The sequence below is a fragment of the Arachis ipaensis genome, chromosome B2 (assembly GCF_059453495.1).
Source record: "Arachis ipaensis isolate K30076 ecotype BB chromosome B2, ASM5945349v1, whole genome shotgun sequence".
Classification (NCBI taxonomy): Eukaryota; Viridiplantae; Streptophyta; class Magnoliopsida; order Fabales; family Fabaceae; genus Arachis; species Arachis ipaensis.
Genome location: NC_142437.1, coordinates 15,230,416 through 15,252,171, shown reverse-complemented (window position 1 = coordinate 15,252,171; position 21,756 = coordinate 15,230,416). Strand labels below are relative to the sequence as shown.

At 31.2% G+C, this 21,756-nt stretch overlaps 1 protein-coding gene and 1 long non-coding RNA gene across 4 annotated transcripts; one reads left to right on the top strand and one right to left on the bottom strand.

Annotated features, from left to right (window-relative positions):
* Positions 1 to 4,959: 4,959 nt before the first annotated feature.
* On the bottom strand, positions 4,960 to 21,521 carry LOC107624986 (putative UPF0481 protein At3g02645). Of its 3 annotated transcripts, XM_016327491.3 has the most exons (3): positions 21,387 to 21,521; positions 5,311 to 6,998; positions 4,960 to 5,224 (listed from the first exon to the last, which is right to left on the bottom strand). In XM_016327491.3, the coding sequence occupies exons 2-3, from the start codon at positions 6,918 to 6,920 to the stop codon at positions 5,221 to 5,223; spliced, it is 1,614 nt and encodes a 537-aa protein (XP_016182977.1). In that variant the 5' UTR covers positions 6,921 to 6,998; positions 21,387 to 21,521; the 3' UTR covers positions 4,960 to 5,220. The 3 variants fall into 3 exon arrangements, with proteins under 3 accessions (XP_016182977.1, XP_016182975.1, XP_088361213.1); XM_016327489.3 differs by having other exon boundaries at positions 4,960 to 6,998; XM_088505087.1 differs by having other exon boundaries at positions 4,960 to 6,958.
* LOC107624987 (uncharacterized) lies at positions 13,923 to 14,425 on the top strand. Its single transcript, XR_001617029.3, has 3 exons — positions 13,923 to 14,066; positions 14,165 to 14,219; positions 14,291 to 14,425. It is a non-coding gene; the product is annotated as an uncharacterized LOC107624987 (long non-coding RNA).
* Positions 21,522 to 21,756: the final 235 nt, after the last annotated feature.

The window sequence follows — 21,756 nt, the reverse complement described above, 5'->3', positions numbered from 1 at the left end:
AGAGAGAGTTATTTAGAGAGCTAGAGAGACAAAAGGTGAAGAAGAAGGAGAAGGTGAGAAGAGAAGGGAGAGATGGGACCGCAGTGGTGCTGGGTGACTGACAAAATGGTCAAAATAGAGATATGAAGAGAGGAAGAGAAGGCCGGCGAAAAAAAAGAGGAAGAAGAAAAGGAAGAATGGTGGTGCCTTGAATGGCGATAGAAATGGCAGAGGGTGGCACTGTGGTGGTGGTTACGGCACAGTGAAGCAGAAGAGAGTTTACAGAAATGTGGGGGAAGGGTTAAGAATTTGAATTTTACCCCACTTTTACTATCGGATTTACCAGCAAAAATATCTGACGGTAACGTGCTTGGCGGTGCCTAAATGCCATGTTTTACTGAAATCCTTTTATCATCGAAGAATTCCAACTGAAAATCCGACGCTAAATTTGGCGCTAATAAAATTAATTTTCGCATCTCTATTTACCGTCAGATTTAGGTACGAAATTTTAAATCTAACGGTAACTAATTCGAGGGACGAATTTTTGCTCGTAATTGTCGAAAAATCTGCCGCTAAATTTGTCGGTAACGTTCCTTGCTAAATCCGATAGTATTCAATATTTTTATTGTAGTGCAACCTCGATATCCTCTTCTATGTTAGCCTTAATCATAAGCATATCTATTTCTTTATAGTAATCTTCAGCTAAATTGGAACCTTAAGTCAACCTGTGTAACTTCTGATGCAGTTCTCTATAGTAGTACGAAGGCACAAATCTCTTCTTCATGAGACGCTTCATATGATCCTAAGTCTATATAGGATGATCTTCATTTTGCTGTCTTGTCTTCACTAATTCATCCTACCAAAGCAAGACATGATTAGAAAAAGCAACTGCTGCCAAATGAACTTTTTTTGTTTCAGAGTAATTATGACAAGCAAAAAATTTTTTCACTTTACGTTCCCACTTTAAATAAATTTTAGGATTATTTCTCCCTTTAAATGGTGATATTTGTATCTTGATGATATATTGATATTGCTATCTTGTCTTTTGTGTCGAGGTGTAGCTCTAGTAGAGTCATCATTAGAAGGTTCATGATTTTGACGACTATTTTTGAAAGTGTCATCTTTAGTACTTTTAGATAATGTGTGTCACCTCATGCCTCTATTCTTTCAATTAATTCAAGTGATTAGTTAGGTGTTAAATGATCATTTGCATCAACCTCATATCAACTAGAGTATTGTCTGAATGAGTCGTCATAACAATAAACCTGCAAAATTGTGACAAAAAAGACCTCACAATTAGGGGTAAAATTAGGACAGGTTAGACTTCATCCTTAATAAGTCAGGCCTGCAATAAAGTTTATTAGTCTGGGTTTGACCTGTAGTCTACTATAAGCTATATACTGAGTATTTATTCTGAGTTATTGATAACAAGCCTAGCCTAACTTAAAACCTGTTAAAAGACTTGATAATTTATTAAAAAAATAAAAAGTTATAAAATAAATAAATAATCAAGTAAAATCAAATATATTAAATATATTTTAAAAAATGTATATATATAATTAAAGAAATAAATAGCCTAATGGATAAAAATCTTCAAATAAATTAAACTATAGAAGTCTAAACTCTCACTATTATATTTTTTAATATAATAAAATCATGTATTTATATGTCTTAATAGGTCCAAACCTACTTGACAAGCCAAATAGGCTTTTGAACTTGACCTATTAAAAATTTTAGGTTTTTAAAATAGTCTAAGTCAGGACTTTTTTTCTGCTAGGCCAAGTCAAACCAAACACAAGTCAATCCGAAAACTCTTGATAGAATTATCTGTCTTTTTTTCACCCTTACTTGCAATCACTCTTTTATTTGTTTTACTAAAAAATAGATACTCTTATTTATTCTTAAAATTGATTTTTACTCTCTATTAGACTCATCACTCTTATCTTTTACTACTCTTGAATCTTTTTAGTTGTTACACTTTAGAAACTAAATAAAATAAAAAATAAAAAAACTCGACCAATAAAAATAAAGTTATTAAATTATAAGAATAATAAAAAATAATAAGATAAGATATTAGAATACGTGAAAGCAAAGATAAGGACAAAATATAACAAGACAAAATAAAATAAATGCAATAATAAAATTGAAGATATATCTAAATATGTTAAAAAAAAAAAAAGAAAGATTTTTTTCCCTTTTTTTTTCACTGAGTGCTTTTTTTATTCAATGAAACTTAAGTGCTCCTGCGTGCTCGATGTTATTTTAATTTTTCAATTTTTTAGTGAAATCGAAACAGGTTTGGAGAGTAAATATCCATTTTGCTTCCTAAGATTTGTGCACAGACCTAGAAATAAGTAGTGGGGGCAAAAATAATACAAAAAATAATTAAAAATAGATATCTAAAATTTAAAATATATTAATTAAGTTTTCAATAATTTAATTAACATGCTAAAAGTATATTAATTTAAAAATATTTAATATGATTATTACTAATACTAATGTTTTGTCAAATATTTTATACCCATTAAATCATATTTTATTAATTTTTATATAATACAAAAAAGAATTATAGTTCAATAATTAAAAAAATTATTAGAAATATAATTTGAATGGACTAATTTTAATTTTTTTAAGTTTTTATAGTTGTGTGAGGGAAATTAACAAAAAATTTGAAAAAAAAAAAGATAAATTTAAATTTAATAGTTTATAATTCTGTTTATATATATATATATAATGTCTCTTTATTTTTTTATTAAATAATTATTTAACAATTTTTTTTATTTAATTGTAAAGTTAAAACTCTATCATATTTATGGTAGATATTTGTTTGACAAAAAAAATTATTTTATATAAGGCCAAAAATAAATTAAATAAAATAATAAAAATAAATAAATAATATATAATATTATCTCAATTAATTTTTAAGAAAAACTACACAATACTAATAATATTATTTATATTTAAAAATTTGAGTTTGGTTTTGTATAATTAACTAATTGAATTATTATTATTTATTTTTTAATTTAAGTAAATTTAATTTTTCTAGTTTCAATAGATTAAATTTATATATAATTTTTTTCATTATATTGATATTTTTAAGAACATAAATTTTTATGATACATAAAAAAAATTAAGCATGCCATAAATACAATGATACAATAAACATTATATACTTCTATGTATACTTGTTATTATTTTTTCTATAATTTAATGGGGCAGATGCCTCTACAACTTTGTATGTGAGTCCGTTTCTGTTTGTGTAATTATCCATTTTGATCTTCGAAATTTAAAATTTTTTATATTGGTCCCCCACATTAGGTCTGAACACCAATTTGATTCCTCGACCCTTTTTCAACAATGAGTCATCAAACCAAGTTTTGAAATGGTAAAATCTTGTCATGCTGGACACTCTAACGATTAGGTGACATGACAAAATTTGATTTTGAATATCATTTGGTCCTTGGAACCTAACTTTTTTTTCTTGCTCTGCGTCATCGTTCTTCCTTCTGCAGGGTTGTTGTTGTTTCCTTTTGCTCCAGAAGCGACACCGATGTCTCTGCTCTCGTCTTCTTCGATGTTGGGGTTGGTGTTACTATTGCTACTGTTTGTTGGAATGTTGTTGTTGTTGGGAGTGTCCAGGAACTCTTGTTCTCTTCTCAGGTGCAGTGATTAGGATGCTGAGATTGAGTTGGTTTTTCTGATTGTCACATTATTCTCAACTCACTATCGATTCATCATGTTCAATTTTAATTTAAGAAAAAGAAGGTTTTATTTTGTTTGTTTGTTTATTTATATATCTGAAAAGAAAGAAAAATTGAGATTTATATTATCGGATAGATAACAAAAAAGAGAAAAAAAGAGACACCCTAATTAAGCACATATATAAAGGGAAAGATAACCTTATCCAAGTGGCAGGACTTTATCTGAAAACTGACCAAGAGAGATTTGCATGTAACCCTAATTAAGCACATATATGAAGGAGGTGTAGTAGTAGTGGCGGCAACAATAATTGCATATGGTGTTGATGATTTGAGGGGAAGAAGTGATGAAAGGTGGTGCAAGAGGAGAAAGACGGTGTGGAGCAAGAAGAAGAAGACTAAATTAGGGTTTTAAGGATTAAATTGGGTCCAACATCAAATATTGTCATGTCACTTAATGGTTAGAAAGTCTAGTATGATAAAATTTTTGTTTTCTTAGCACTTTATTTGTTGACTCATTGTCAAAAAGAGTTAAGGAACTAAATTAGTATCCGAACCTAAATTTGAGAGATTAATATAAAAATCTTAAATTTTAAGGATTAAAATGAATAATTACGTGAATTTTAGGAAGTAAAATGGAGATAAAAAATCATGATAATAGAAAAAAGGGTCGAAGTAATGACACAAACTAAGAGAAAGGAGAAAAAAAAACGAAGGACAATGAATACAGATAAATAGCAAGAGAAAATGAAAGAAATAAAATAAAAACAACAAAGAGGACAAGACAAACAAGAACACAAATATGATTTACCATGATTATTGTGTTCTTTTATATATATATATATATATATATTCGAGAACACAAAACAAACGAACAATAAAGTTTTAAGGATGGGTTTTTTTTAGGACACAAAAAAATAAATATAAACTAATAAAAATTAATTTAGTATTTAAAATTTAATATCAAATAATACAAAACAAAACTTAAGATAAGATAAAAATTAAAGAAAAAAATTTTTCTACTTCAATTTGATTTTTTAATGTAACAGTTAAAAAAATTGTTTTACATTTTTTATTCACACTTAAATTTTACAAAAAATTAAAAAAAAATGTATTCATCAAAATAAGAAAAAAGTGACTATAAGATTTAAAAAATTTTTATGTCTCTTAATTTTACACCCTTAACTCATAAATTTATTAAGATAAAATAAACTAAATCATAACTGAATCTAAAACAATAAAAACAAAATAAACTAAAATAAACATAAAATAAATTTTAAAATAAATACAAATATAGTCATTTATATTTGATTCAACTTGACTAATGTGTGAATACAACTTGAAAATACTAAGGCAATTAGTTTTTCGTAATCCTTAACCATTGATTTGGCCAATTCTTAGTACACATCTTGAATAAATGATTTAACGATATTTATAAAACCTTCTTTTATTCTTAGATGTGCTCTTGTAATTAAACCAATTGATACATGACAACTTTCAGTTTGTTCCAGAAAGCTCGTATCATAAGAGATGAAACCACCTGCTACCTACATATAAAGATTAAACCTTACTTATTCTGGTGAGTTCGCTTTATATCTGACCTTACTACTTAGAATTTATAGGCATAGCATACCATGTTTGGATTAAAGTGAGAGCCAATACTAACAAAGCAGCAAAGAAGGCAATGTGAGACCATGGGGTATTGAAGTAGGTGCTGCGTAGTTGAGCCAACGAAGTCTTCCATTTGTTTCTGTAATGCGCATCGATTCGAAGCTTGACTGCAACATATCTATTGTCATAGCTTTCGGCGTTGAACAGTTTGCTTGGCAATACATGGCCTAGTTCATTGAAGAGTTTGGCCACGTCTTCATCACTTCCAAGTAAATTTTGGAGGACACCAGCTGCTCTGAGCTCTTTCACATCCTCGGCATCATCAACCAAGGAATCCATCAAAGAAAAGTAAGAGCAAAATTCGAAGTTGTTATCGAAATCCGGACACATCTCATATGCAATCAAGTTGTGATACAGATAAGGTGTGACATCATCAATCACAATCCCTGGAAGCATCAATTGTCCGCTAAACATGTTGGAGATGAAAGAAATGTTACCCCATTTCCATTCAGTTTCGCTTGCTTTCACTCGAATACCCGCTTTTTTAAGATCCCCTATGTTCTTATATCTATGCCAGGAATCTGCTTCTCGGAGAGATAGAATTAACTCTCTTAATGTTATGGGTGAATCTGATAAAACACGCTCTGCTTTATCTGTATCTTGCAATACTAACGCAACAAACATATAATGGAGTATTGATAGGAAACCTAGAAGACCCGACCAGCAGCCTATGTTATGTTTGTATTCACCTTCAGAGTAATATGAGCGAATATAGTCGAGTAGATGAGTATGAGTTGATTCTTTACCATCTTGTTTTTGGGGAATGGTGGTCAACTCTTTTTTCTTCTTTGGTTGGCCCATGAATAGAAAATTGAACAGTAAGTTGTTCAATTGATGAGCACCATCAGCCATTAGTAACTTCAACAACATTATTGGAAGTTGATTTTCCAACAAGATAATATCTCTCCATACATACAACAACTGGTCAAGTTTTAGCAGCAACGATTTTGGATTTTGATCATCAAAATTGTCCATGAAATAGAGCAAAGCACATCCATCCACAAACAGCATCTGTGCTAGTTCCTCATCCTTGTATCCTATAGTCACGTCCTTACAGAACAGATTTCTCAATTCCTGAAGGTTTTGTGTTACCTTTCCATAGAGAAACCTTTTTGCATATTCATTGTCTTGTCCACCTCGTTCACTGGTGAATTGCTCAATATAATGGAACGCCCAAAGGTATTTGAATTGTTGTCCCAGCTGGAGATTACCATTCTGATCACGATGATGGATGGGACCAAATGAGATCATTTTGGGTGAACAGTACCTTTTAAAGTTGGAATTTTGAAGCAACAAGGCGGGAACGTTTTGGATCTTGGACCTATTACTTGGAAGTTGAATATTTTCTTCCAATATTGGCAGCTCAACCCCAAGCAACAGTTTAGTAGCATGAATATCTCTTCCATATGTTGCCTGCCATTTCTTCTCATCAGAGGAAATATTGGCATCTGATTTCGCCGAGGCAATCACGATGCCATTCTCCACATCTCGGCCATCCACATTCTCATTAGCGGCAATTTTGATGGTATTTAATTCTTCAGGGGCCTTCTCCACATCCAATTTTGCATCCATTATCCAGTGGTTATTAGCTTTTGCTTGTTTAGCTTCTTCTGAGTGCGACAAATCAAAATTTATCAATAATATTGATTCCTGAAGAGGCAAAGGCCAATTTAGTCATTAAAATTTAAAATTAAGGTTAAAACTTTTAATAATCTTTTAAGGGTTATTTTATCTTGTGCCTTTTAGGATTATTTCTCCACTTTTTAATTTAGATATGAAAGAAAGAATAGTATAGGACGGCAGTTATGGAATGTATGGATACTTTACGCAACTGGTAGCAAAAGTTGGACCGTCCGATTTTTAAGAGGTATAGAAATCGGCCTGTCCGATTTTTTGGTATAAAAATCGGATCCTTCGATTTATGTTTAAAAAATTAAAAAAATTTAGGTACAATTTGTGTACCCCAAAATTTTTTGATTTGTGTACTCCAAGTTTTTTCTAATTTGTATACTTTTCACAATTTTAAAAAATACCAAAAATTCAATGTTAAAGTATATTACTCATCTCACTTCTATATCTAAATTTTTTAACCTTATTTTTCTATGTAAAATTTTTTGAGTATCATTTTGATAATTTACTCTTTAAATTGAGAGTATAAAAATAGTGGTGAAGCATTGGTATGAAACTAAATATGTGGATAAAATAATAAAGAATTAATTACCAGAAAAGAGAAATATATATTAATGAGATAAAAAGATAATTAAATTTATTATTTTAGTCTTCTGACTATTTCTTCATAATGATTATGAAATAAGTTTGTCCAAAAGCAATTTTAATGGAGTGCTTTTGAAATATCACTTTTGATACTTACAAAAAGTGAACTAATTTAAATTAAAATTAGCATTATTATTAATAGATAAAATAAAATTTAATTTATTTTAGAGATACAGTATCACTTTGATGTAAAATTAAAAAAAAAATTATTACTTGTATAATTATCTTGATAAATAACAAAAAAAATATAAAATTTAAATTAAATTGATACCAAATATTAAAATGACAAATCTCATGTTTAATTTTATATCATGAAAAATACTAAAAAAAGAAAGGAATAAGAAATAGAACACCCTTCAAAATTCAAATTCTTATTTTTCTCTATAAAATATAAAATACCCAAGATATCAATTACTACGTATTAATATATTTATATATTTTACTTTATATATTTTTCTAACATGATAATTGATCGCAGCAAATTGGCTATATTTTTAACTTTTTAAGCAACAATACTTCTCAAGATACTAACATTTTTTTGGCTGAAAAACTGAATATTCAACGTATTTAGGACTCACGATAAGTATTTGGGTCTGCCATCTATTATTCGAAAATCGAAAAAAAGCTATCTTTGATGCTATCAAGAATAATATTCGAAAAAGGGTTGAAGGCTAAAATATAAACTCCTCCGGGTTAGAGGTAGGCATACTTATTAAAGTGAATGGTGAAGTTGTTCCACCTACACTCTTTTTTGTTTAAAATTTTTTGGTGTTCTAATTCAAGAAATTTATGAAATTTTTTTTCAATTTTGGTGGAAAAAAAAGAAAGAGCAAAAGAGAATTGACTGGGTTCGGTGAAATACGATGCCAAGACCAAAAAAAAGGAGCCCTGGAGTTTAAAGACTTTCAAATACAGAACCTAGTTCTATTGGGTAAACAATACAACCTAGTTCTATTGGGTAAACAATGCTGGATGTTAGCAACAGAACCTAATTCTCTTTTTGGAATGCTTAAAAGCAAATATTTACAGGCATATTAAGAGTTGAGGCAGCAGAGGAAGCCTAGCACAGATGGCATATCTATATGCTTCTTGCAAGCTGCACCCAGGTTCAAATCCCAGCTCATCTTCATAGGAATGGAGGGGCAAAAAGTTTTGGGTTTGATGTGTATATATTTTCTTATCCATGGTTTCTCACTTTTCATATGTATTCCTTTCTATTTGTTGTGACCAATTTTCCTCAAATTACATGTAAGACTTCGAATTTTTGAAAGTTACATAACAAGTTATTTACTATTTATTATATTTAATTAAAGATTATTTTTTTATTTTCAGAGATTTTTATATTATTTGAATAATTTATTATTTATGATCTAAAGTTTTAAAAATTGAAAGATAAAGAGAATTTTATATGCTTTAATTTGAGTATTTAGATTTTTAACCTTATTTTATGAATAAAAGAAAATTAATTTAATTTTTAATTCTTGAATTAGAATACTATTTAAAAAAACTTACAAGTTGATGAATAAATAATATTTTTATATAAATTTATTGTTCGATTAAAATTGGTTTTTAATTACATTACCCTATTTTTATTAGAAATTACAAAATCATTCTTATGCCACCCAAAAACCCTAACCCTAACACCCCAACATAACCCTAGCCGCCACCCCCTTTCACCCTAACACACCCACACGACAGAAAGAGAAAGAAAAGAGAGAGGGAGCAGCGAGGAAGAAGGAAGGAGAGGGGAGAAGGGGAGATGGCGCCGACGAGGAGGGAGACCGCGCTGGCGCTGGGAGCTCGACGCCGTCAAACGCGTTGTCGCCGTTCGAGGAGCTCCATGCCCGCTGCCGTTCAGCCATGTCTCCATGGTCGCCATTGTTGAAGCCACACAAGGAGAAGGGAGCTGCTGCCGTGGTGGAGGTCGTCGCGACACCACTGCCGAACTGCATGTGCCGTCGCCGCCATGGAGGAGAGCAGAACAGTCATCGTCGCCAGAGGGAGGAGAGAGAGAGAGAGAGAGAGAGAGAGAGAGAGAGAGAGAGAGAGAGAGAGAGAGAGAGAGAGAGAGAGAGAGAGAGAGAGAGAGTGAATCTGAGGAGATGGAGAGAGACACGATGTAGCAGAGGAGGGAGGAGCCGTTCACTGCCATCACCGACGATTCGCTGCCATGTCTGACTGTTGTCGTCGCCGCCCCCGTTGCCGAAAATCGCCGCTGGAACCCCTGTCTTCTTGGTAAGCATTTTTGTTTCCGAAACCCCTTGAATCAGTGTTCTGTTATAACCCGTTAGAGATTCTGATATGTTGGTAACATAGGGTCAAGTTTCGATTATTGCATATTGCGATTTAAGTTGTTGCTGTTGTTGCGAAAGTGGTCTGGAACTATGGTTGTGGCTGCCGCTGTTGCAGGCCGAGAGAAAACAGAGTTTGTCGCGTAGTTAAGTCGTGATTGAGATAGGGGCTTTTTCTTAAACTTATTTTACTTTCAAGAATTGTTACAAGTTGATATTAATGCAAAAAATATATTTTTATGATTTCGTAAGTCTTATCGATTGACCTGAGTTGTCTTGAATAAATGCAATTGCTTGCTTGATTGGTTTATTGATTGATTGAAGATGTTTAGTTGGGTTTTGTACTTGGTTTAAGGTTGTTATTATGATGATTGGATTGTGGCTGTTTCTGATTATTGAGTTGGTGTTGTGGAAGTGAATGAAAGATTGATTTAGAAATCTGATTCGTATGTTTTATTGAGGAATAATTTGAGATTTGGAAAATGATTTGATTTTGGAAATGAATTAAGATTTGATATTAGAATTGGTTGGATTTTGGAAAATGATTTGAGATTTGGAAATTGTTGAGTTTTGAACCGGTTGGAAAGGATTGAGAAATGGTTTAGTTGGACCCTTGAAGGGTGGCAAAAGTCTGAGTTTTAGAGGAGATACTACCAAAATTTTATGAGAAATTGGAAGTTTTGTTTTGGTCAAATTGATTAAAGAACTATTTTATATGACTTTGATTTTACTTTGGGGTCTCCTTTTGTTATTTTGATGTATATATATGTATAGTTTCTCCTCTTGTATGTAAGAATACTTTGTTTATGTACCTCTTAGAGGTTTTATGGAGAACTAGGGTTTTGAACATGTTCTTTTGGGTTATTATTATGTATATATATGTACGTATATGTTCTCCGGCCAGCCTTGGCTTCGCAGGCTTAGTCAGGAGCTAGTTATGCTGTGTTCTTGGCCCTCTACTCGTATCATCTGTACATATATGTTATTGAACTTTAGTTTTCTTCTCACGCAAGTAACCACGTTTTCTGAGGGTTGCGCTTTTGAATTTTGCGATTTTATTTTACCCATTTTTCAAGGCTCATAGTTAAGTATCTCTTTTATTATTCATTTTTAGAGGTCGTAATACCTTACTATCTCAGTCTTATGACTTAAGCATAAGATTAAGTATGGTAAGGTGTTACATTATGGTATCAGAGCAGTTCGTTCCTATAGAGCCTGAGGACGGATTGAATATGCCTTTGTGCATTCTCTGTGTATGTGTCTATGTGCTATTAGGATATCTAGCTGATATATGTGGCATAAACGTTCATAAGCATGCATTTGGAACTTAAAGCACTAGACTTGCGATATTGAGACTGATCAACTTGATATCACTTGTTTGATGTGTATAGGGACTAGAAGTCGACTCGCAGACGCAGACGGGGGCGAGGTAGAGGCAGACTAGGCAATGCTATGCCTGAAGCGACAAGGAATATTCCTAATCCTGTAGACTTCATGGCTGCTCTACGGAATATGGCCGCGGCGATGCAAGCAACAGCCGAAGCCCTGGGAAACCAAATAAATAATGGTAACAATGGCAACAACGGCGATGATGGTCCTATGACGCTTTCCTCCTTCCTGAAGGTTCATCCTCCGACCTTCAGAGGAACCTCGAACCCTACTGATGCGGATAGTTGGATACAAGCTATTGAGCGAGCATTACAGGCTCAGCAAGTTCCTAAAGAACAGTGAGTTGAGTTTGGGACCTACCAGCTGCAAGGTTAAGCTCAGCATTGGTGGCAGGGCATGAGGCACATTCTGCAGCCTGATGGGGTTGTAATCTCTTGGGAGTTGTTCCGAGAAGAATTCTATAAGAAATACTTTCCCAGTTCAGCCAGAAATGTTAAGGAACTTGAACTGCTTCAGCTGAAACAAGGCCAGATTAGATGACCATCACTGAGTACACTAGCAGGTTTGAGGAACTGTACCGTTTCTCACGGATTTGTCAGGGAGGTCCTGAGGACTTTGCTGAGTGGAAGTGTATCAAGTATGAGGGAGGCCTTAGGAGCAATATTCTGAGCTTCGTTGCACCGATGGAGATCCGAACCTTCTCTGAACTGGTAAACAAAACCAGAGTTGCTGAAGAATGTCTGAGAAAGGTGGCATTAGACAAGAGTGATCACCGAAGCTCTGTTAGGGAAGATCACGGAAGAAATTTAGCGCCTAGAGGTCAAGATTTCAAGCGAGGCGGCAATACTCCACAGCAACATCAAGGCCAGAGTAGCTTCCGGAAGTTCAATCATAACAATAACCAGGGAAAAGGACGCAGAAAATAGGCTAAGTTTTCGCAGGATGACTTGACTTGCAGGAGGTGTGGAAGGTACCACCCGAACACTCCATGTAGGGCCGGTTGGGATGTCTGTTATTACTGTGGAGGAGCTGGACATATGTCCTGGAATTGCCCAAAAAAGAAGAGTCAGGATACTAGGAGAGCTCCGCAAGCAAGACGAGCGTACACTATGAGGGTGGATGGTGCTGAGGGCACAGATGCTTCGATTAGAGGTAATGATGAACTGGTAATTAAAATTTGGACTGCTTTACATGATGATGATCTGTAACACTTATTATAATCCTCCACCCAACTGTGAGAATTGTGACTTCCAAGAGATTGATCGAAAGATGACTTTTAGTTACTGAAACAAAACGACATTTGGTTGACTTTGAGGGAGTGACTAGGTTCTTGAAGAATAATAACTAGAGTTATGTAGTAAAAGAGGATTGGGAGAGTAAACATACAACTTGAGTCATAGGTTAGGGATCGAGAGTGTTGAGAATGGTATGATGATACTATTGAAATCGAAGGAACTCAAAAGCTTGAGGGATTATAAAATAGAGGACGAGATCCGTTCAATCAAGTGTTTCCGGTATGAAATACCAATTGGACCGGAGAGCGCGTTAATGAATCCTTCCAAGTCGACCTGACCTTCTTTTGTAGCTTACAATAGAATTCTACCCCGAACTTCTTCTTAAATAATAATAAATGGATCAACTCCTAATCCTATCCCTGACTTGCACGAATCTTGCTCCTTCCAAATGAATCCAACTTTGTCTTGTCATAATAATGTAAATTCGTGAATCTTAGGAACTTTCCGCGAATGGAACTGCCCTCTTTCGTAAAACAGGTAATCCGTTGACATCAGCTAAGATTTATTTAATTTGGTGCGCTATATCTTCTCCTCAACTAGCGTGAATCTCAATTATTCTCTGAGAGTGCACCTTAACTCCTTCTTATATATCTTGTTAATCTCTAGAACTTGTTGTACCCACCATATAGGGCATCCCTTTACTCTACAATAAACACCGTTCCAGTAATTCAATTACCTCTGGATTTATTATCTTTACAAGCTTCAATTAGCATCACGTATAACGCCTAACCATAACAATAAAGAAATGTCGGTCCCTTAATATTCTTCCATACCTTAGAAAACATTACTGTTTAGGTGCTTGAGAGCGGAAACGGTTTTGAATATCCTCGAAAAACTAGTTACACATTATTAAATATTACTTTGAGAGTCGGTGTGAAATTGAGACTAAAGAATTAAAACATGGATCTATTGCTCTGTTTATAATGTAAATACAGAATAAGAATTAGAATCGGAGAACACACCTGAGGATTTGAACCAGATAAGAGAAACGATCAATGCGCCTATGTGAGGTTACTACACTTGAATTTTGGGGACAAAATTCCTAATTAAGTGGGTAGGATGTAAACCCCGCAAATTTAGCAAATAATTAAAAGAAAAATTAAATTTTAATAAGGAAAATTAGAAATGTAAATCTAATATTAAAATAGGATAGAGCTAATTAAAACGAGAATTTTGACACCAATTTAAAAGAAATCGGCCCAAGATTGGACCAAACGGGCCAAACCGGTTGAACCGGACCCAAATCGAGCCCGTGGGCCCACCAACTCACTTAATTAAGTGAGTTCAGATCTTCTTTCTACCTTCTTGCATGCTAAACACGTTGCTGGGCAGCCATGGAAGAGGAGAAGAAGCAAACCCTCACCTAAACTTCAATCTTTGATAACTTTTGATCCGGAACTCTGATCGCCGCACCGTTTGCGATAACGGGTCCGCGGCGTTGAGCTTTACAAATCTCAGTACCTTTCAAGGTGAGAAAAGCAAAATCCTAGTTCCTATTCTCTCTTCTTCAATTCGGGAATAGTAAGATTTTTGAATGTTAAGATTTTGGTTAAATTGATGATTATAGGATCAAATTGAGTTGAGGAATGAGCGGGCTTTGGGTTGATTGAGGCACATACAAGGTAAGAATGACCTAAACCCTAGCCAAATCTTGAATTTATTATGTGAAATCTGAAGTGTACATGTGTCTTAGGTATGAATTAAGTAGATATATATGCATTGGAGTTGAATTGTGGGCATTTGGAAGCTTGGTGGTGATTGAAGCTAAACTTGTGGCTGGTTTCTCTAAGCTTGAGGGGCTGTGTGGTGACTTGGGGGGCTGCCTTGGACTAAATATAGTAATCGGCTAAGGTATGGTTTAGGTTTCGTGTGTTTAATATGTAAGGTTTTGTGAAAACTTGGGCTAGAGCACTATAGGATAAGTTGAAATAATTAATTGTGTTAAATTATTAGTCTTTATGGTATGAATGGACAAGTTGATGTGGGCATGTGTTGAGTAATTGATAATGTGGGTTGAATGCAAATATATATATGTATGTTAGTATAATGATGATGGATGAAGGATCGATGATTATGGCAATTTAATGATATGGTTGAGATTGCGTGGTGTTTATGTGGAATTGTTGGTATGGTTATTTTGATTAATGTTGTGGTGATGAGTTAATAAGATTGTTGTTGTTGCTGAAATTCTGTTGATGGTTAGTTTATTATTGTTAAAAGAAGTGCAGAATTTTAATGCTTTAAAGTGAGCTTGTATGATATAAATCATGGTGATTTTTGATAAGTACATGGAACTGAGATTTCGGGGTAGGGTTATGATATAATTTAAGTAGATAAGGTGATGAATAAAAGGAATGGTGGATTAGTATAAGTTGAAAACCTAGAGGACTAAATTTGGTTAGTGAAATTGAGAAGTCTTGCTGCAAAAATTTCTAAATTGTTTGGACAGTAACTTAAAACGAAAACTGGGAATAATCTGGGTATGATTTTCGAACCAAACCATTTTCTTAACAAATTTCTATAAGTCAAGTTTACCCCATAAAAATTTCATGGAATTTGGCCAAGTGGTTTAGAAGATATGAATTTTTCAAGTTTAGTGGTTGCTGCAGAATTTTTTGATTTTCTGGTCATGCAGACCAACTTCTAGATGCTATAACTTTTGATTTAAATAAAATTTTGAGTTTCTTCCAAAGGGATTTTGAATATCTGTGAGTCTACTTTAATTGATTACCAATTTCATGTCCATAGCTACTTTGTAGAGTTAGTTATATCTCTTGGAAGCTGGGCTGTTCGCAGAAAATTTAGAACTAATTACTAGAAATAGGGCAGCAATTCCAATTGATATTTAATTAACCAAACGAAATGCTATGAACCTGAAACTTGTGAGTTTTTAAACTTGGGAATGTTGACTGTAATCTCAACAAAATTTAGAGGCAACGGATTAGAAATAGAATTATTGTGGAATTTATAAAAATACTATTGCTGTCTGTTTTTCTGAAATTTTGTAAATGCAGTAGCAGAATTCTAAATCTTGTAAAAAATTCAATTCTAATCCAAGTTTAGCAAAATCTAACTTAAATTGAAGATTAGGGTCTCTAGAGTTACCTTACCAAGAAAAATAGGTCGTGCATAAGTATTTACAACACAAGAAGGTTTTAGATTAAACAAGCTTAGAAAATAAAAAGAAATGTAAGTTGCCCATAGGAAGGGTTAAAGTTAAAGACAATGATATTGAGAGATAAAGAGAAGAAAGAAGAATGAGGAACAAGGAAGGAAATAAAAGTTGAGAATTGATAATGTTCATCAATCAAGAATAATAAAATGTATGAGCAATGAGTTAAGTAAAGTTGAGAATGATGAGATGAGATATGAATTGGTTTCGAGAATGAAACTGATAATTATGAGAAATGACTGAATAACTTGAGCTTGAGGCGTTGTCCCTATGTCAGTCGGAATTTTTTCCGTGGTTGTTATTGAGCTTGGGGTATTGTTTTCCCCATGTCAGCTTAGAGTGCTGTCTCTTCTCCCCATGTCAGCTTGGGATTCGTCCCATGGATATTATTGAGCTTGGGCGTTATTTTTCCTATGTCAGCTAGGGGGTCCTCCCCATGGTGTATTTTGAGCTTGAGAACATGTCGGGATGACTACGTAACCGACAGTTGATATCAACAGGCATAGGACAGGCATGCATCATGCGCATTTGTTTGTTTTGATTGCTATGTATTATCTGAGATTGCCTAACTGAATATATATCCTGCTACCTGCTATACTTGCTACTTGCTCTACCTGCTTCTTCTTGTGTGTGAATTTATCTGGTTGCTTGTCTCTCCATGATTTATGAATGACGGAGGAGTGGAGGAAGGGTAAAATGGGTTGGCGTTGGTGTTAGGTTTAAAAGTGAGTAAGTCTAGGAGTGTTTTAGATTACCTACCCTTTTTATGGCTTCTGCTTAGAAATTAAGTTTTATAACTGTATGTTGGAGTTCTAGGATTGCCTTTGACATTCCCAAGACCTTATGTATTACATGTGTGGCACCTTTACCATACTGAGAACCTCTGGTTCTCACCCCATACTGTGTTGTTGTTTTCAGATGCAGGTCGAGCGGCTCCTTAGTAAGCGTCTGAAGGTTTTGTAGCGAAGTGGTTTACTTTAGGGTCTCCTTTTGTTATTTTGATGTATATATATATATATATATATAGAGGTTTTATGGAGAACTAGGATTTTGAACATATTCTTTTGGGTTATTATTATGTATATATATGTACGTATATGTTCTCCAGCCAGCCTTGACTTCACAGGCTGAGTCAGGAGCTAGTTATGATGTGTTCTTGGTCCTCTACTCGTATCATCTGTACATATATGTTATTGAACTTTAATTTTCTTCTCACGCAAGTAACCACGTTTTCTGAGGGTTGCGCTTTTGAATTTTGCGATTTTGTTTTACCCATTTTTCAAGGCTCCTAGTTAAGTATCTCTTTCTCTATTATTATTATTATTATTATTATTATTATTATTATTATTATTATTTATTTATTTATTTATTTATTTTTAGAGGTCGTAATACCTTACTATCTCAGTTTTATGACTTAAGCATAAGATTAAGTATGGTAGGATGTTACAATTTCAAATTCTCCATTTTTTTTATATAGCTCTCTATGACTCTATGTATTTTCCAATTTTATTGTTTCTCTTTTTGATATCTTCAATTACAAATTTTAATTCAAACAATTATAATTTAGGTATTAATCTAATATTTTATTTTCTTTATGACTTTATATATTTTATTTTATTCTCAATTTATTCATCCTTATTACTTGTTTTTTTATCTTTTGTTCTATTATATGTACTTATGTTGCATATAAAATTTTAAAATGAATTGAGTAATTTATTAATTTAGGATATATTTTTTATTTTTAAAAATAATAATAAAAATATTTTAATTACAATACATAATTAAACAAATGCATAATATCTTTCATCTAACATTATATCAAAATTAAATTAAAAATATATAACAAATTTAATTATTTTAAAAAGAAAAAAAATTATAAAATAAGTTTTTATTATTTTATATAAACATATTTTTTATATACAGATTTAATTTTTTTAGTATTTATATATAATTTTAGTTTCAAATTATAAATACTAATGTATTATTATGCGCTAATGTATCAATTGATTCAGTCTTTTATTATTAAATGTATATAAAAAAATTAGTAAGAATAACAAGTTATCTATAATTTAATTAATATATTTTAAGTTTAAGTTTTAAAAATAAAAAAAATATTTTTTATAAATTATATATAATGAATAGTATTTTTAAAAAAGTGTTCATTAATTTTTTTAATTTTTATATCTTCATATAATTAATAATATTCAACAAAATTTATTTTAATACATATATTTTTGTCCTTTTTTCTAAAATTTTTTAAGTCCGTCACTGGACACCCTAAACTCCTTCAGGCTTCAGCGTAGGTAAAATGAATATGAATTTGTTATTTCTTATTGATGTTATAAAACTAATAGTTAATATTGTCATTATGAATTAAAACGTTGGTTTTAAATATACTTGAAAACAAAATTAAAACTGATTAAAAAACTGAATTTCAATTTTACAAAGATACTATTCTCATAAAATATTAATTAATACTACTAGGTTGCATCTTAATAAATTACAAGTTTTAATATGGAAGCATAATTTATAAAAACTTCATCAAAGTTTGTGTGGTGCATTTTTGGAAGGCATTCACACTGGTAGATGAAGGAGTTTTAATATATCTCGAAATAATTTTATTAGATGAAAAGGTAAATTACTCTTATATTATTATTTTGATTGAAAATAATAGTAGTAAACTTTAATTGCAACAATATAAAACAAATAGATTAACATCTATCCTTTGTTCAATTCATGCAGATATTTCGAAAAAAAATTACAAATATGTATACGCTACACTTGAAAAAAATAATATCTAGTTAAGTTAAATTATTACACCGTACAAGAAGGATCCCAAAATTTTATTATGACTAAGACATTTGTTTTAAAAAGTAATGACAACACAGATCTACTCTTAAAACAAATCAAACAAGTATTACTATTAAATTATGAAGATTTAATACTAATAAATAGATTACGAATAGAAAACTCCAAAAATATTTAATAAAACCCATAGAAAACAATGTATTAATCAATGGTAGTGGTAAGGAAAAAAAATAAATTAAAAGACAATAAAAATTTCACATTTCATGTTCAATTAATCTTCTTCCGATTCAAGTGCAGGAAAAACAAACAAATATCATCAAGAAGCAGCAACACTATAAAAAAGAAAATACCAAGAGGAAACAACAATCAAACAGAAAAAATTATATTGGGCAATTTTACTTATTTAAAATATTACTACCTAAGAACTAAGATATATAACTTTTGACAATTTCAAGTGTTTTCGTGCAAGATTAAATAGAATGATGAACCGTTTCATAAATATCATCATTATTAATATTCAATCAAAATTTTAAATAAACATTAAATAATATTTCAAAAAAACTTTTTCAATAACTAAAAAATATTCTACAAAATTCATTTTTCATATTGAACAAAAGTTTTGACACGGTTAAATTTTTCTATTTCTAAAACATAAAAATTCTTAACCAATAATTTTACAACGTTAATTAGCAAATTGTTTTTGGTTTTTCCATTATCAAAGGGATAGTACGAAACTTTTAGTAAATGCACCAAATTGGGATGACAACTTTTTCAATTTTTTCTCTTAAGTAATAATGTAAAATGTGTTTTTTTCATTTTTCATCCTACTTTTTTAAATAAGACCAAGAATAAACGTATTTAAAAATTATTATAGAATAAAAAGTACACTTAACAATATCACTTGATAAAAAGAAAGTTGAGAAAATTTATTCTCATGTAATAGTTGCTGCTAAAATTTTTACATATGGATAATTTTAGTGTGAAACAAAAATATATTTGATCATTTTGATGGTGTACACTGTTATGATGGTAGTACAAAATATCAAGGCATCACACACTTTAAGGTTAATTTGTAAAACTAAAATATCCTTATATATATGACTAATAAAGGTTATTTGATTGTATTAGAAAATAGAAATTAGAATCAAATTTTAAAAAGACTAAAAGACCCTTTTTAGGGTTAAAGTTGTTTAATTGTATTAAAATCTTGAATTTGATTTTAGAAAGACTAAAATAAAATAACCTTAGCTTATAGTGAATTTTTAAAAGATTGAATTACCATTTTAAAATTTAGGTTGTTTGATTAATTGTATTATAGTTTGAAATATAAATTTTATTTTACAAACACTAAATTTGATTGTATTAGAAACTAAAACATTTTTGTATTAAAGTTGTTTAATTGTATTATAATTTAGAAGTATGAATTTGATTTAGTAAAACCAAACTACTCCTGTAGTTAATTTTAAAAAGACCAAATTTAGGATAAGTTTTAAAAAGAAATTCCCTTTAGTGTTCAGTTTGTTTAGTTGTATTAAAAATTTGACTTTTTATTTTTAAAAAGGAAAAAAACAAGATAACCTTTTTGTTAATTTAAAAATATGAAAGTACTCTTTATTTCATACCAACACACAAATATTAGCATCACAACAACCTACCAAAGTACCTTAATATCATAATTATTATTGACTTCAGATTATAAATTAAATTTAAATTTAAAACTTTTTTCATGCAATATTTCGTTATACAAAAGAAAATTAATAATGTGCACATCTTTCACTTTAATTAATCTTCCTACTACTCTACTACTTTATTGGTGAGAATGGCAGCTAATAATACGAGTTAGTTTCAACATTTTATGTACACATCTTAAATATGAGTTTGTATAGGACAATATATGCTTGCATAGAAATATTTTAATTTTGGGTGTTTTTTTTTTATTATTATCCATGATATTTTTTAGCCTGACATGCTAAGAATTAAGCAGTTGCAAATTGGAGTTCTATTTAAAGGTTTAAAGGTTTATCAATGAATTGCTGCATGCACAAGGCGAAATTCGAACTTTCGACACTTACTTAAATGGATTAAGAAAAAGTTTAGGGTGCCAACAGCAACTTAAATAAATTTTGGCCAGCATGTAACTAGCAAACGAAAAATGAGTAATTCCACACCATTTGATAAAATTTCACACCATTAAAAACATCATTGATGGCTACTTGATGGCTACAAATCACAAAAGTTGCTAACCCCCTATCACTCCTCATGAATTAATGAACTAACCACTAAATAAACCCAACTTAATTAATTTCGGGTGTTATTATATGTTGTACTTAGCACAAGAGAGTATTAAAACAGTCTGAATTTGGTTTTCGCACCTACTGAGATTAGATAATACCTTCAAAATATAGAGATATAAAGAACTGAAATTTCTAGTGATAAAAACTAAAATTTTAATAATATTTTTTTAAAAAATTACTCTCATTTAATTTTTTAATTTCAAATTTATCATTTAATAATCTTTATATTTATCTTAAACAAAAAATAATATTGAAACATAACTCATTTCAATATATTTTACATTAAAAATAATATAAAAACTTAATTTAGTCTCGGTAAGTCTCAAGTCTCTCTTCTAAACGCAATCTTAATTCATAAGACGTATTTATATATATGGTCTTTTAGCAATTAACCAACATTAATCAAATATATATTTCTAAGTTTTAATATAATTCACCAACCTTAATCCTAAAAGTATGTAATTAAAGAAGCATATAAGGATTAGCTGAAGTTGATGAATGGGTAGCAAGCTGACCTTAATTACCAGGAGGGAGAGTGAAGTCCTTAGCTTCGTGATGCAAACCAACCTGCCCAAAAACAAAGAAACAAGAAACTAAAGGGATTCTGATTAGCAGTATTAGGAGAATAGTGAATGAAGTTTGTATACATCTGCTTCTAACGAAACCTTCAAATTTATTCTCATTTCGCATTCCCCTATTCATTACTAACCTCTGAACATTTATCATTTATTTTTACGATGTGATATTCAACTACCGCTGTCCTTGCGGTTTTAAATTTTTTTTAAATAAAATAAATTAATTATTTACTCAAATAAATGAATTTATAGAATTTTACTTTTTTAAATATTTAGGTACAATTTTACTAGTACAAAAAACGAAAATAAA

Coding starts and splice junctions, on each gene's coding strand:
- LOC107624986 (XM_016327489.3), bottom strand. CDS start 6,920: ATGGATGCAAAATTGGATGTGGAGAAGGCCCCTGAAGAATTAAATACC.